Source organism: Lupinus angustifolius, chromosome LG18 (assembly GCF_001865875.1).
Source record: "Lupinus angustifolius cultivar Tanjil chromosome LG18, LupAngTanjil_v1.0, whole genome shotgun sequence".
Classification (NCBI taxonomy): domain Eukaryota; kingdom Viridiplantae; phylum Streptophyta; class Magnoliopsida; order Fabales; family Fabaceae; genus Lupinus; species Lupinus angustifolius.
In genome coordinates this window covers 12,155,673-12,171,789 of record NC_032026.1, presented here as the reverse complement: position 1 = coordinate 12,171,789, position 16,117 = coordinate 12,155,673, and the positions used below count along the sequence as shown (strand labels likewise).

Here is a 16,117-nt window from a genome sequence, read left to right as displayed (position 1 = left end):
GTTTTCCCTTTATTAATAGTATAGATAGATTAATAGTATAGATGACAAACGCATATTCCAAATGTGATAGACCACAAACAATATGATATATTTTATTTAATTTGTATTAAATATTGATATTTATACTATCTGATTATAATATTTATATACTGTTAATATAAAAATTTATATATAATTATTATATAATCTATCATTCATTTAACTTAAAAGTTTAATAATAATTAAATATAGATATTTGATAAGTAATAACAATATATAAGATTCATTTTTCTACTTATTTATTTGTCATGCATGACACATAGTACTGAGATAGCGGGATTCCAGCGCTAGTGGGCCTTCTCACTCTTCACCTTGTCGTATTATCCCAACCACGATACCCAAAATTATAAATATTGTAATTTATAAAAATTAAATAAAAAACGAAATCGGTTTTGCAACCAGTGATTGTTTCAATGCAATAATAATAATAATAAATAATAAATTAATAAATAACAACCTCTCCATTTTCTGGAACACCCACCCCTTCATCTTTTTTCTATTATATTCATCAATCTATCTTTCATTCATCTTCTTCTCTCTTCAACCTTCTTATGCAGATCCATCTCTTCCTCTCATCTTCTCTCTGATCCATTTTTTGGGTTTCTGTTATTTTTTTATGTCTATCATCTTCATCTTTTCTAACTAGTTTTTTTACCGTTAGAAAGTGTTTCAATCTTAAGGTATTTAATGGGTTTTTGTTTAGATTGTTCCTTCATTGTTTCTTGTCACAAAGTTTTCTTCTTTTTTGATTCTAATGTTTGATTGTTTTGTAGATTGAATCACAAAGGTCGTGAATATCAAGGTAGCCTTGTCATGTTCTGTTTTGTCTCTAACCATTCTGATTGTTGTTCCATTTGGATTTTATTTATTTATAGTATGAATGAAATTAAATATTTTGAAGTCCTCGTGATGATCTTCATGTTATTTTTTCATCATCTATTGACTAAAATTTCAGTTTTGATTTCATATCATTTGTTGGTAATTCATCTGAGTTTATTCACTTTTTTATGCTTCCATCTTAATTGACATTCATCTGATTTGTTTTAAAAGTGTGTTGGTTCCTTTTCAATTCTTCGTTTGGCCTTATGTTGAAATAGAAGCAATGGGGTGTGCTAATTTCTGATTTGCTATGAGTACTACATAGGAAAAATGGATGAGAAAAGGGAAAATAGCATATATGCTGATCCACTGATTTATGGTGATGCTATGTAGTTTTTTGTCACTGTTTTCAACAGGTTTAATGGATTTTGGTGAAATTCAATAATTTTTTCTAGGGAACTCATCATGTCATTCAACTACTTCTATGCTTAGGTTTCTATGTTCCCTTCTATTAAATTGGTTTTACCCAATGTTGCACGTCTGCACCAGAAACCTTGCCTAAATACTGGTTCTGCTTCTTCATAAGACTGAGTTCCCTATCTTGTGTATGTAATTTTGTAAGTAAATCTCAAGGCTTAAGCCATCAGTTTAGGGATTTTGTTGTTAGGTCTTGGAGGAATCCCAAGGCTTAATTGCTTTTTTTATTTGTGATTTATGGGTCTATTGAATATTTCACTAAATAACTTGTCACCTAGTAGACACAAAAGTATTTGCAATTCCTGTTGGGGGGAATGATTCATCACAGATTGCTTCAAAACCAACTTGCTAAACCTTGTATGAATTTATTAGAAAATTGGATAAATCTACTTGATTAGACCATCAACTCTCTTACCTCTTCAAGCCATATTGTTTAAATGGTTGCGGTGATGTGATTGGCACTGCTAGAATATTTGAAGTTAGATTTTTATAAGCTAATATTTGATTTTAACTTTTCCATTTTCTCCATATAGATATTTTTTGGCTGCTTCAATAAAGCCGTATAAGTTTAGTTAGTCAAGTGCATTTTCTTGGACAATGTTGGGTGGTAACAATGGCAATCCTGTGCTTCCGGTTTTCCTTGACGAGACCCAGTTTCGGTATCAAACTAATGCAGCAAATCAGTTGCAGTTGTTTGGAAATTGTGAGTTTTCTCTTTCTTTTTGTCTTGTGATAATAACATACATCGTTGAATGTGGTTATTATACAGATTACAGGGTTATCTCTTTTTGTTTTGTTGAACTTAATTTTTTATTTATTGTAGTATGTTTGTCTTTACTTAATCAATCCTCTTCACTTTACTTGCTATGAGTTTCTTTTACCGGATTTCTACTCGAGTGTACTTTCCACATTGTACGTCATACAATTTTGCTCTCCTTCATCCCCTTTTACCACAGGCATGATGATGGCATTTTCTCTCCTATAAAATATTTGGTGGAGAGCAATATTGGTTATGAAATTGTCTTGTTTATTGCATGTGTGTATCTCCTCTCCATTTTGCCTCTGCGTTGTGTCTATGTTTACTTTATATTGCAGGACATGGTCAGTCAATTCTTATTTATGAACCTACTTATCCTGCATAATTTCGTATATATTATGACATTGGAAGCTTGAAATCTGTGGCGAATCTTGAACAAAAGTGTTTGGTTTGCCTTTGCCATATGTTGTTGCGTCTGGGTTGCCTTTCCCATATGTTGTTGTGTCTGGGTTGCTTGGAAACAGCCTCTTGCTTTCAAGGGTAAGGTTGCGTACATTTATCTTCCCTAGATCCTACTAGTTGGGAGCCATCTGCACTGGGCCACCCTTTTTACTTATATGAAGTTTCAAAATTTCTGAGGTGCCTGTGGATCCTTCTGCTGCCCATTACTATTTAACACTGGTCAAAACATAGGAATTCTAATATAGCCCGTTATATTGTATTTTCATGCATTGAAATGCTTGTAACAAGAGGCCGTTTATGGTACTTATATCATGTACTGTGGCTGATTTACAAACACTAAAACAAATGGTTGTTTATATTTGCAGTTGGTATTTGTGATGTTCGTATTTTGTTTAGTAAAATACTGACTATTTGTTTCTTGTTACAAAATAATTAGCCAACTTGATTGTTTATATTTCTTTTAATGATTTGTATATTTTATCTGTAGTTTTTTTACCTTAGCATTGAGTGATGAACATGCAATATCTCTTGCAGTACAAGCTGGAAGTGGTGTTGATCCAGTTAATTACTTCGGAAATGAGCACATGAGTTCCATGATTCAGCCTAATAAACGGAGCAGGGAAATTGAAGATATCTCAAAGCAGCAAAAGCTTCAGATTTCTTTAAATTACAACATCTGTCAAGATGATGGTAATCGGCCAGGAAGCATTCCAAGCCGTAACCCTGTGTCAACAGGATTGAGGCTTTCTTATGATGATGATGAGCGTAACTCTTCTGTCACATCTGCCAGTGGCAGTATGAGTGCCCCACCTTCAGTCATGTTGTCCCTCGGTGACAATATCAGAACTGAGCTTGATAGGCAGCAAGATGAGTTGGACCAGTATATTAAACTTCAGGTAATATATTATAGATGCTCACTCTTCTTTCATTTCGTGATGTTTTTTACAGGATGCCTTCATGGTACTGACGATTTATATTCAAAATATTTCTATTCTTTAGAAAGGTATTGATGCTGTGTTTTAGACTTGTGGCCTTACCTTAATCTAGTAGGAAAAGGAGGAGAGTATATACATACTTTTCAAATCACCGAGTCACAGTTTTGTATTTTGGAGCTTGTGATGGGAAGTTGTGAAATGATTTTTTGTTTCACAACGATTCCTAGAACTTGAAGTCACACTTCGATAATAGAATTATCAACTGTATATGATTCTGGTTTGGTTATGTTGCACTTTCCTGAGATTTTATTGTAAATTCGTTTCTACACACAGAAGGAACAATTGTCAAAAGGAGTAAGAGACATGAAGCAGAAGCACATGGCTTTTCTCCTTACTTCCATTGAGAAAGGTGTTAGTAAGAAGCTAAGGGAAAAAGATGTGGAGATAGAGACCATGAACCGAAAGAATAGGGAGCTAGCCGAGAGAATAAAACAGGTAGCTATTGAAGCACAAAACTGGCACTACAAAGCAAAGTATAATGAGTCAGTTGTGAATGTGTTACGGAACAATCTCCAGCAGGCAATTTCACAAGGAGTTGAACAAGGGAAGGAAGAAGGTTTCGGAGACAGCGAAGTTGACGATGCTGCTTCATACATAGATCCCAATAACTTCCTGAGCATCCCAGGTGCGCCTACGAAATCTACTTTCAAGAGCTACCAAGGCATGGAGAATCTGAGTTGCAGGGCATGCAAGACAAAGGAGGTTTCTATGTTGTTGATACCTTGTAGGCACCTGTGCTTGTGTAAGAACTGTGATGGGTTTATCAATGTTTGTCCTGTATGCCAATTGATAAAAACTGGAAGTGTAGAGGTCTATCTGTCTTAACCTACAAAGGGTATGTATTTAAAAATGGAAAATCTGTCACTGTTCTCCTTGTGTGATTTAACTACAAGTATTTGTGACTAATGTACCAAGAAAAAGTACTTGTCACTAAAAGTTGACTACTTCCAAGGATGTTTCTATCCAAATTTCTTGTGTTATAGGCCTTTCTTCTTCCTCCCTGCCCTCATTTTATGTAATGTTTTTCATTTAGCTTTAACTGTTTGCTTATGTGATGCATCCATTACTATGATGACTGTTAGTAGAAAACAGAATGTGCAGATATGGTAAATATCACCTGCACACTAATATTTTCATATTATAACAGGGAAATTACAGTATATTCCCTTGATCTTTCACCACTCATTCCACAACCTTCCTATATTTCTTACAAGATTATTGTCACATCCAAAAGTTAACTTGCATAACTATAATTATCTGATTGGTTGGTGAGGAATGTTTGGTTATCAAGGAGTGTTGTGAATATGCATTTGGAGGAGTGACAATGGCAATTAACCCAAGGCCACTAATCATGGTTAGATAAAGCCCTTTCTAGAACAAAAGATTTGATGATTTCAATCTTTGATCTTTCATGAAAAGCTCCTATAGGGGCACAATTCACCACCAATCACTTTTGGGTACTCTCATGATTTTTTATTCCAAATAACATTGTCTTCAAATTTATTCTTCTCCTAATACCTTCAAATTTAAAATTTATAAGTGTACATTAATTAAGGTTGCATTTCTCCAAAAGACAAGTTTGTTGTTATTTATTTAAAACTCTTTTTTTTTTATATTTTTTCTTTTATCTTGTTTATGCTCTCATTTTCCCTTTGTTACATTTGATTAGGGCTGAAAATGAGCCGAATCGAATTGAATCAGAGCTTAGCTCGATCCAGCTCGATAATGATTGATTCGGCTTGAAACTCGACTCAAGTTCGATATGAGTTATTTCTTAGCTCGAGTTCAGCTCGGTTAAAGTTCACGAACTATTCGACTCAGTTCGAATTGATTCATTTAGACAACTCAAATAATTATTTCATTTTTAAAAATATTACAAAAGATTTTTTATATACAAATATAATAATGTCTATAAATATAATAACAATAAATATAAAAAATAATGTATGGATCATAATAAACATAAAAGTTAGTTTAAAGATATATATATATATATATATATGTATATATCCTTGACAGTATATTCCAAGTTTATTAGACTAAATAACAAATTGAGCTTCAAATGAATACCGAATTGATTCTGTTTATTGTAAGTCCCACTTTTGATATTGTTGGACCAGACTGACTGGGGAGCCTCCAACCACCGGAGAGTTCCATCGTTACATGAGTATGGGAAGAGTGAAGAGTCATAGGTGAGACACCACGTCTTAAACCAAAACTTTAAAACATTAGTTCTATGGGCATTTACTTCTTATAAACTTTTTCATTCATCCTCGCATATCCAATGTGAGACTTTACACTTGAATAAACTCAACAATCTCCCCCTCAAGTGTGGGTACCACACACTTTCCGGTACAACAAACTGATATCAGAGCCGATGGTTCAGCTGGGACATGGTGGACTCAAGGGGGAGCGGACCAGAAAGTGTGTGGTTCCCACACTTGAGGGTGAGATTGTTGAGTTTATTCAAGTGTGAAGTCTCACATTGGATATGCGGGGATGAATGAAAAAGTTTATAAGAAGAAAAGACCCATAGAACTAATGCCTTAAGGTTTTGGTTCAAGACGTGGTGTCTCACTTGTGACTCTTTACTCTTCTTCCTATACCCATGTAACAATGGAACTCCCTGGTGGTTGGAGGCTACCCGGTCGCAGTCTAGTCCAATAGATATGTAACCACCAACTTTTATTTTCCTCCTTTTGCCTCAACCTCCTGTCGGTTAAAACATAAGAAGTATGAGTGCCTAAGAAACAAAATTGAAAGAAAGGATTAGGACCAGGTTGCCTGTGTGTTGTGTCATCTAGTTTGAGCAATTTCTCTATCTAAGCCTGTTTGCATATCAGCTAGCACATGAACTGAGCTACTTACAAGTTACTTGAAATCATATTAGAACACACCATTGTTGTAAAGCAAAACCAAAGGAACAACAAAGTTGAATATGGCTTACCAATTTCAGATTATAGAGCTCTCTTGCCAAGTACATTTACAGAATTAAGTTGGAATTAACAAAATCACTTGTGTAATGTAATCTCCCCCAGTTTTACATAAGCTTGTTATAACTGTATATGCATTATTGCCTCAACAATCCTATAATATTCATAAAAAAGGGAGGAGTGCTTTCCCTCCAGTCCATTTCTACTCACCCTGTTGCTGCCACTAATGTTGTTGCAGGGACTCCCACCAATGATGAGGTCAAATCCACCAAAAGAGGTTATCCATTGCTCCAACTGATCCCAAGTAACATGCTGAACATCCTTAACCTCAATTAGATTTCCCTGCTGGTTAGTCTGTTCCCACCAACTGCGAAGAATGTTTCGGTTTTCTTGGGCTACTTCCACAGATACCACATTTCTTAGCATTATCCCAAGTCCATGTAAAGCAACCTCAGCACCCCCAATGCCAGAGAAGAGGGACAGGACATTGATGCCCTTTGGAAAATGACCCTTTAATACTGAAAGATGGTAGGCAACTGTATCAACCTGAAATCAATTAATGACCTTTTAAATCAAACCAATAGTTAAAAGCTAAATAAGAAAAACAACTTAATTTGATCAGAAGTCTTTTTTACCTGAAATGCATTTCCAAGTGCCTTGTATCTCATCGTCCGGCTGATTCCACCGCCTCTAGTGTGATCCTTTGGTAATCCCAGTAGCATCTCATATTCATCAGGCTCAAGAGGTGCCACTTTGTTCTTCCCAACCCAAACTAAATTCCAGCTTCTACACTCCTTAAGTACATATTCTCGGACAGTTGGAGGTGGTTTCGCATCACATTCCTCAAGGGCTTTCCTTATTTTTTCTGTTACTGTGGCAGGAGCTATGGAAGATATAAGGCAATTGAGCTGTATTCTTGTGTCCCATGAAGGCCACCACCTTTTGGTTGTAGGTAAGGCTTCTTGGATAGTGAGTGGTGGGATAGGAAGCAGGCGAGAGCGATTTTCGATGGGAAGATTATGGATGTATCCTCTTTTCCTTGCTGCAGCACAAAAGTATTTCGAATCAACAAATTCTGGCTCAATCTCAAACAGAAAACTGGATATCTTCCTCCAAACTCCTTTAGGAGCACCAGCCACATTTTCATAATAGAAGTATGGTTTGCCTGCTGTTACTTTATGTCGGAGCCTTCTTGCAACATTGGGATAGAGTTGATTGCGTGTACCAAATCCGGTCATGGATTCAGAGGATCGCTTTTGCATCGTCTCCATATCAATCGCCGATGCCTTCCTCTCATCATCAAGTTTCAATCTCTTACCTCTGCGAAAGTAATAACCATCCCTTCTCTGGCAAAGCAAAGCATATTTATCATTCGAGAAAACGACTAACATTGCTACCATGTTGACTAGAAACCTTATAACTAATCTGATAGGACAGTAAGCATACCTTTTTATGCATATAAACAGATGCATCATGTTTCTTCTTAGGTAAATTTTGAAGATGAGAGTCAATTTCCTTTTCTAATTGAGCAGCACAAATGAAATCTGTAAGGTCGCAGATTTCGGCTTCAGGGCCTGGCAAATGTTATAATGAGATACCAAAATATTAAAGAACCACCACCAAAGAAAATACTACATAGTATAGCTCACTTGGTTTTATGACTGTCAACTTTCTTGAAATAAAAAATATTCATAAATTACTATATGATAATAATACAGTACACGCACCACATTTCTCTATAGCTATCAAAGCCTCCTCAATAGGGTACTCCATATTCACTAGTACCGTCAATATCTTGTCCCTTTCAAAGTTCAAAGTATTCTCCTGCATAATATATATGTAAAGATAATCACTATCTACTAATGCAGTTTCTAGGTGCTTTTGTTCTCTTGTAACTTTTTGTTGATAATATCCTCTTGTAACTTTCTCCCTTCTTTTCTAAATAATATTTATTTCCTTATAGTAAAAAAGGCAACTAATCAATCATGATTTAAAATATATCCAATAACTGCAAACTTTTGCACCTTCACAATATATGTTTTGCCAGTTAGTTGCCAGGATGAATGTGAAAACTTTATTACAAAGAAGAGTGAATTTCAATTACAAGGATGAATGTGAAGTTCTAAAATGTAAATTACCACACATAAGAAAGAAAATCATGCAAATAGAAATTACCCTACTTCCTGGATAACTATCTTCATCATCAGAGCTGTCAAGTTGGTTATCAATTTTCTTAGCAGAAGAACATGGCCTATTGGGAGCACCTGGTGAAGGATCCTCTAGACTCTGCAAGCTCAATGATGTTATAAAAAAGAAGATTATAGTCTTCTACAACGAAGACGGCGATTTCACATACTTGACAGTTGTTAATGTCATATTATTGTATGTCAATCAAAAATGGACATTTATTCAGGTTTTAATCTTAGTGATAGATAGCTAATTCATGGTACTATGATGTAGTTCATTCTTAGCTGAAAATAAAGAGCCTTATTTGAAATGTGATTGATATCACTGCTGAGAATAAACATAAGGACAGAAGGGACTTTATAGCACTAAGTTGTCTGTCTTTAAAGAAGCATTTACACATCACAATAATTTGAGTGCTTGCTGAGATGGTTCGACAGATTGCGCCTAAGAATTTTTCTAATTTGTGAATCCTGGAAATGAAAATAGTATCTATAAAATTGAAAGCCCACAGCTTGATTTCTATAGTACATGGACATGAAGGTAAAGTACTAGGTGCTATAAATAAGAGTTACTCACAGTCAAAGTAGTAAGTGTTAGAAGAGTTTCCAAAATGTCTTCCTCATTTTCTTCTCCTGCCACTACCATGGACGTAAACAAAACTTAAGTTTATCATTCAAGGTGGTTAAGAATACTAGTTATTAAACATGTTAAAATAGAATGCATGACAACCATTTTCCTCAATTGCATTGATCACTTGCTCTTTGGAAAATCCCATTCCAACAAAGTGAAGAATCAGCTTGCCTTGTTTGGTACACGTGCAAGTTGAACTGCTCACCTAAATATTACAACATGAAACACTACAACATCATTAAATGGAAAAGGTCATGCACCAAATATGGTTTTCGTAAAGAATTAGAAAGACAGAGCTGCAAAGTAGGAAAAACATAAGATTAAGGGGCTGTTTAATTAGGACTTTTCCTTTAAAAAATCAATTGTACCTATTTGGTTAGATTTTTTTTCTAAAGTAAGTGTTCATCTTAGGAATAAAAGCTGAAATTCAGCTTTTAGGTGCTTTTCTGCCAAAATCTCCTGGAGAAAAGTACTTTTCTGCCAAAATCTCCTGGAGAAAAGTACTTTTCTATTAGCCTAAAGAATCTAGTACTACAAACAAATTAAGAAAGTGTAGTGTGCTAAGGGCATTGTTTAAGAAAACTAAATCAAATGTGAATATATCATTTTCCAATGCGATGTTTTTGCTCAAGTCACTTTTTCCATTAAGAAAAAGTAAAAGCAGTATATTAATGTGAGTGGAAGCAGCACTTACAAGCAGGTTATGTCCACAGCTTTGTTGAATGATGTTGGGAACCGAAGATGGAATGCCAAACACTTCATCTTCATCATCGGTGTTCCAATTATACTCATTACTATAATCTCCATCAGAATCATCCTACATAATAAGTTTTTAACAGAAAATAAAAACATTAACTAATATTCTAGATTTGTAATCAAATAGTAGACATTCAAACTTCAAACGGAATTTGTATGAGAATAGAATAGCATATAGGAAATAAAAATAAATCAAGATAAGAAGATACCATGGTAGTAGCTAAACACAAAAGAGAAGTGAAAGGAGAAACAGAATAATGTTTGTTAGGGTTTGTAGGGAAGAATGAAAAAATGATAAATGTAATTGGGAGTGTAATGTGAAGGAAAAGAATTAAGAAGTGAGGTAAGGAATTAAAAGTGATGTAAGAAAAAGCAATGTTATAGAAACATGAGACAGTTTTTGAGGTAGCTTGAAACACAAGAAAGTGCAGTAATACACTAATACTAGAGGGAGCATGTTTCAGGTAAAACAGAAAAAAGAGAAGCAACAAGTAAAGCATGCTCTCTTGTATTCTAATCATTATTACGAAATCGGTTGCGGTTACTACTTTACACGCATTCATTCACCCCATTCTTGCCAACTTTAACTTTTCTAATTTTTGGGATCATAGTTTGTTAAAATTATATTATACTTTAACTACATAACATAAATAGTTATATGCTGACATAACAAACTATGAAAATTAGTATAATATGATATTGTTTGTGTAAGTTAATATTTAGGATTTAATACTTATTTGATTGTTAACGTGAGAGGAGTATGTTGAAAAAGTTGAAGTATAAATTATTAACTTCATTGATCCCCAAATGTCTCAGTCAATTTTCTCAGGTTGTTAATATTGTTTTTTTTCTCCTCCACCCTTTAAAACCCTCGTCACTGCAGCCCCAAAAACCTCTTCCTCAGATGTGGAACCTCCTTCTATGCCTCCACACCTCATCTTCTCCCACCTCCTTATGTGAAGAATCATCCGTTTGTCGTTTATGTTAACATGCATAGATAAATTGTACATAGTCCTACCTAGTGGATCCTTCGTTTTTCATTTCAAATATAACTAACTTAAAAATTTACCTTCTAACATTACTTAACAACTTCTTTTTTATTATTATACAATCACTATTAGTACTGCAGATGACAATAAAATTCACCAACACAAATTCTAATGAAATGAATTTTTGGACATCTTATATCCTCAATCCCTACGAAATTATTAGTTACTCATCCATCTTTTTGTGCAAGGACTTATGTTCTAAAGATGAGATCATTTCTACGTAAGTTTGAACTAATGTAAAGAGCTTGTGTTATGTAAACCTAAATGTAGAAGAACAACAATAGTCACAAACACATTTTTTCATTCTTTAATACATCATAATAGTCTCTCAATGCTAGCTCTTGCTATGTAGGCACAAATTGACCGAATCTCATTAACAAATTATATGTGTTATTCTCTGTTATATTTGATTGATCACTTATTCTCATCATTTACACTAGGAAACGAAGTAAACTTGATCAAACTAAAATTCATTTCAAAACTCAACTCGAGTTCGATATGACCTATTTTTTCAGCTCGAAGTCAATTAGATTTGAGCTCGTCAATTGTTACTTGGTTAGGAGTTCATGAACTATTTAGTTCAACTCATTAGCTCAATTAGTTCACTCCATCGGCTCAAATATTGATTATAAAGTTGAAGATTTTGTGAAATATATATATATATATATTCCACCCTCAACCTTCTTCACCTTAACCATCAAACTACCTTAAAACTTTTTTTTTGTTCATAGTGGAACTTGAACCTACAACCTTATACATTTTTTTCTTAAGTCACTCTCTTCACTATCATACCACCTTATGACTATCTTGTTTAACTCAAGTTAAATTTATTTATAGAACGAGCTCGATCTTTATCTTATGAGACAAATTGGTAAGTCCAATTTCTAACAAATCTATTGTGAAATATAAAAAGGCAATAAAGATAAAATAAATTGAGTGGTTATGGTTATTACGTGTTAGATTAGTGTTGGTCGGATGACACCTAATAATACATTTCTCCCACCTCTCGTTTATATTTTAACTTTATAAAACCATTCTTTTTACTCATTTCGCGTTATTACAAAGCATCATTCTTCACATCCCTCCCTCCTTCTCTCCCTCTCTCTGCACTTTTCATTCAAATCTCAGATCCCTTAACCACTTTTCATCTTCATAGGTAAATTTCAAATCTCAGATCTCTCTTTATTTTCTGCTTCATTCATGTATATATTGTTTCACAACGAAATTTTTACTCCAATCGCGTTTGAATTTCTCATCCAATCATGATTTTCTTCGCGCTTTCACCTTTTTGTTTGTTATAGCTCTTTATCTCCTTTGATCTGATTGTTTGCAGATCGAAGTTTTCAGATCTTTCTGTTTTTTCGAAATGTTTTGTTGAGTTTGGTGATCCGATAACCGGTGCGATCTGTTTTAGTTATATGATTCTAAATCGATTTGCAAGTCAATGTTATTTATGCCTTTCTTCACTTAGTTTGAGATCTGGATGAATCTAGTAACATTGATGTGATTAATGCAGGGTGCTATTAGATTTGCTGGAAGAAATTGTTCTATTTTGATTTCGTTTTGGATTGTTTTGAAATTAATGAAAAAATGCTGAATATTTTGGACTTATTTATTTGTAATTTTTCAGAGTGGAGGAAATAATGGGGCTGACATTCACGAAGCTTTTCAGTCGTCTTTTCGCGAAGAAGGAAATGAGAATTCTGATGGTTGGTCTTGACGCTGCTGGTAAGACCACTATCCTCTACAAGCTCAAGCTTGGAGAGATCGTCACAACTATTCCCACAATCGGTATGTTTTGAAACTTTTACTCTTTAGTTAAAGAATTTTGTTATTAGTCCATTGGTGTATCATAATTGTTCTCTGTCCTTAGGTATATTAACTTGCAATATGTAGATCTTTATTATCTGATTGGTCCTTTTATAACATCTGATGGAACTATCTTAATGTCTTAGTTGCTTAGGATTTACGATATCTTACTTAGAAGCCAATTACACCAGTGATCTTTTAAAATAGAATGCAGGAATTACTTTGATCTCACCCTGGCTTAATTACATTGAGTAATGAGTACCTTTGTTGTTTCAAAAGTTACACAAACTTTGAGGTTTGTGTTATCATTGCATTCACCTCCTCCGAAGGGTGATATTGAAATTACATTGACATCCCGTAAGAAGGAGATGAATGTAACTTCTGAAACATGAAGGGCGTTGGGCGTAATTAAGTCAAACTTTCATGTAACTAAACTTAGTGTAATTTCCCCAAATAGAATCAACACATTGCTAAATTTGTGAAGAAACCTTTAAAATCTAATGCTGAGATCCCCTAAAAAGTTGTTATATACATTGCTATATTTACATGTACTTCATTTCAGGGTTCAATGTGGAGACTGTGGAATACAAGAACATTAGTTTCACTGTCTGGGATGTTGGTGGCCAGGACAAGGTATAAAATTTTGATGCTGATGCATGCTTTGAAATTACAATTTGCATGATGTCTTATGCATATATGACTTGTCTATTACTGCTGAACTATTAAAACTCATTTATTGGTGAATATCTGAATACTTACATTTTCTTTTGCAGATCCGTCCCTTGTGGAGGCACTACTTCCAGAACACTCAGGGTCTTATTTTTGTCGTTGATAGCAATGACAGGGACAGAGTTGTTGAGGCCAGAGATGAGTTGCACAGAATGTTGAATGAGGTACTTTGGTTAATTTAGTTTGGCCTTTTATGACATATCTTCATTTTGATATTTGTTAATGTTAGACACTCTTCTGGCATATAGAGTGAAATCATTCTTATAGATCAGGTTTGGGATCATATAAGGGCCAAAAAGTAGGACCTGCAAATTAGTGATGACAAGGTCTAACTTCTAAAATAACCTATGAAGAATATTCTTTTATTTTGTCACAAAATGTTCAGATCTTTCTTATTGGGGTTTGTTGTGAGTGAAGTGTTTGTTTTAAGCATAAATCTTAGAATTGTTGTATCTACTATTAGTCTGACTTTGCTGGTGATACATTAGTCTATTTGATGATTTTCACTTTTTCGATGGATGTCTTTCTACTTATGAAGGTGAAATTTATATCTCCTAACATATAACATTTCTCTTCATCATTGTGTTAGGAATAGGCCCAGTTAGGAAAGTATAGAACAGAAGAAATAAGAATGGGCCTCAGTTTAGTTAAATAGTTAGCCTATAAATAAAAAGAGGGATTGAGAAGGAGAGCTATCTTGTCATTTGTAGAGAGAATTGGGGCCTTTGGGCATAGGGAGAGTTCTAGGTCTCTGGGATACCTAAAGAATTCAGTGTAATTCTTAGTGGCTTCTATAAAAAATATTCAGTTCTTATCTCTAATCTGAACCAGTTTCTATCATTTTTTCGCTGGATCATAAATTGTGATGACTCTTGTATTTTAAACCACTATGACATCTTTGGAAGTTGAATAACCAGTTCTTACTAGTCAACCTTCTGGGAAATGTTGCTTATTTATCAGGCTTCTGTGTCAACTTTAAAGTTAACAGGAATCATTTGTCTCACTTGCTCTTTTGCTTTCTGATTTATGTTTTATTGTGATGGAATAACAATGTTTAAATAACTATTTTAATTATCTTTCCAGGATGAACTGAGAGATGCTGTATTGCTTGTGTTTGCCAACAAACAAGATCTTCCTAATGCAATGAATGCTGCTGAGATTACTGACAAACTGGGTCTCCACTCCCTCAGACAGCGCCACTGGTAAGTATTTTTATAATAACACCCTTTTCCTATATTGTAAATGTTGTGATTTAACACTCTTCTGGTTCTTCCAGGTACATCCAGAGCACATGTGCAACCTCTGGGGAGGGTCTTTATGAAGGTTTGGACTGGCTTTCCAACAACATAGCCAATAAGGTAACTATCGGTTTCTTCCCTCTGTGCTTACTTACATTAACGTGCCTATCTATAAATGTTTGCTCTAATTGTCATTTTTTCATATTACTTTTTTGTTGCAATTCTAGTTTTATAAATAAAATAAAAAATCAATGAAAAGGTGTACCTTTTCTATTACTTCTGTGGTGAATATTTGCCTGATTTTCTTTCATTACAGGCTTAATGCTTTTTTGGGACTCTCGTGGATCGGCATTTCTGGATGCAGGGTTGAATATTATCTAGCTTTTATTTCTTGGTCCTCTTGTGAAACAACTCGGATTTGTGTTCATGTATTGTGATTTAGGACATCTTGTGGCTAAATTGTGATAGGAATTTGTTTCATGAGATGTGTAATACTTTTGAGCTTTCTATTGGGTTTGGATGCAATGTTCGTAACTGTAATGGAGATACTAATTCAATGTGCCATCCCATTCTGATTTATAGTTATATTTTTGACTATATACCTTTTCGTGTATTATGTGACTGCATGGGTTATACATTTATCGTTTGTAAGATATGAGTAAAAACAAAAGGAAAAGGAAAACAGTGTTCATACTTTTTAAGATGCCAGGTTGATAAGCATGACACGTGAGTGTGGATGAAGGAGGTTTGGTTCATTCAATGTATTGAGGAGTTTGTAAATTCGGTAATCATATAATAAATGAGATTGGCGATTGAAGCAACAAAAAAGTTGTTTTTCGTTCCAACTCTGGTTTACAAACATTAATACGATGCCAACTTCGGGTCTCTGCAATTCTTTTTGGGTAACAGATGAGAGATTGAACTTGGTTTAAGGTTTCATGCTAATGCCGATTTTGTTCTCAATTCATGCTAATGCCGATTTTGTTCTCAATTCATGCTAATGTCGATTTCTCTTCATCATTGTTCTCATTGAGGGGGCTACTATATGTACCATTCATTATTTGATTTCATTTTATTTATTTTGAAAATGCTCTTGTACCACAAAAACGTTCTCACCTCTTTCCCTTTGCACCACCCTTTCTTTGCACCAACCCATCACCCTTCCTTTTGCACCACGGTTCACCACTGTATAATAGTAGCACAATACCCTCTCTTTCTGCACAAGGTTGATGAAAAC

At 34.4% G+C, this 16,117-nt stretch overlaps 3 protein-coding genes across 3 annotated transcripts; 2 read left to right on the top strand and 1 right to left on the bottom strand.

The window, feature by feature from the left end:
- Positions 506–4,581, top strand: LOC109333265 (BOI-related E3 ubiquitin-protein ligase 1-like). The gene is made up of 5 exons (XM_019568659.1): positions 506–719; positions 813–841; positions 1,869–2,038; positions 3,089–3,450; positions 3,823–4,581. Exons 3-5 carry the CDS (start codon positions 1,933–1,935, stop codon positions 4,372–4,374), a joined length of 1,020 nt encoding a protein of 339 aa, XP_019424204.1. The 5' UTR covers positions 506–719; positions 813–841; positions 1,869–1,932; the 3' UTR covers positions 4,375–4,581.
- On the bottom strand, positions 6,482–10,366 carry LOC109332417 (DNA (cytosine-5)-methyltransferase DRM2-like). The gene is made up of 9 exons (XM_019567393.1): positions 10,265–10,366; positions 9,994–10,116; positions 9,399–9,504; positions 9,246–9,307; positions 8,658–8,768; positions 8,210–8,306; positions 7,929–8,056; positions 7,118–7,828; positions 6,482–7,028 (listed from the first exon to the last, which is right to left on the bottom strand). Exons 1-9 carry the CDS (start codon positions 10,265–10,267, stop codon positions 6,603–6,605), a joined length of 1,767 nt encoding a protein of 588 aa, XP_019422938.1. The 5' UTR covers positions 10,268–10,366; the 3' UTR covers positions 6,482–6,602.
- LOC109333158 (ADP-ribosylation factor 2) lies at positions 12,120–15,515 on the top strand. Its single transcript, XM_019568479.1, has 7 exons — positions 12,120–12,260; positions 12,735–12,895; positions 13,476–13,546; positions 13,687–13,806; positions 14,726–14,844; positions 14,919–15,000; positions 15,197–15,515. The coding sequence occupies exons 2-7, from the start codon at positions 12,748–12,750 to the stop codon at positions 15,200–15,202; spliced, it is 546 nt and encodes a 181-aa protein (XP_019424024.1). The 5' UTR covers positions 12,120–12,260; positions 12,735–12,747; the 3' UTR covers positions 15,203–15,515.

What these genes read in the sequence shown, in the direction of transcription:
- LOC109333158 (XM_019568479.1), top strand. Translation starts at nt 12,748, where the DNA reads ATGGGGCTGACATTCACGAAGCTTTTCAGTCGTCTTTTCGCGAAGAAG. An exon ending in TGCACAGAATGTTGAATGAG is followed by an intron (nt 13,807 to 14,725) that starts GTACTTTGGTTA and finishes TTATCTTTCCAG; the next exon opens with GATGAACTGAGAGATGCTGT. An exon ending in TCCCTCAGACAGCGCCACTG is followed by an intron (nt 14,845 to 14,918) that starts GTAAGTATTTTT and finishes TGGTTCTTCCAG; the next exon opens with GTACATCCAGAGCACATGTG.
- LOC109333265 (XM_019568659.1), top strand. Translation starts at nt 1,933, where the DNA reads ATGTTGGGTGGTAACAATGGCAATCCTGTGCTTCCGGTTTTCCTTGAC. An exon ending in GTTGCAGTTGTTTGGAAATT is followed by an intron (nt 2,039 to 3,088) that starts GTGAGTTTTCTC and finishes TATCTCTTGCAG; the next exon opens with TACAAGCTGGAAGTGGTGTT. An exon ending in ACCAGTATATTAAACTTCAG is followed by an intron (nt 3,451 to 3,822) that starts GTAATATATTAT and finishes TTCTACACACAG; the next exon opens with AAGGAACAATTGTCAAAAGG.
- LOC109332417 (XM_019567393.1), bottom strand. An exon ending in CAATGCAATTGAGGAAAATG is followed by an intron (nt 9,308 to 9,398) that starts GTTGTCATGCAT and finishes CGTCCATGGTAG; the next exon opens with TGGCAGGAGAAGAAAATGAG. An exon ending in TAACACTTACTACTTTGACT is followed by an intron (nt 8,769 to 9,245) that starts GTGAGTAACTCT and finishes TTGAGCTTGCAG; the next exon opens with AGTCTAGAGGATCCTTCACC.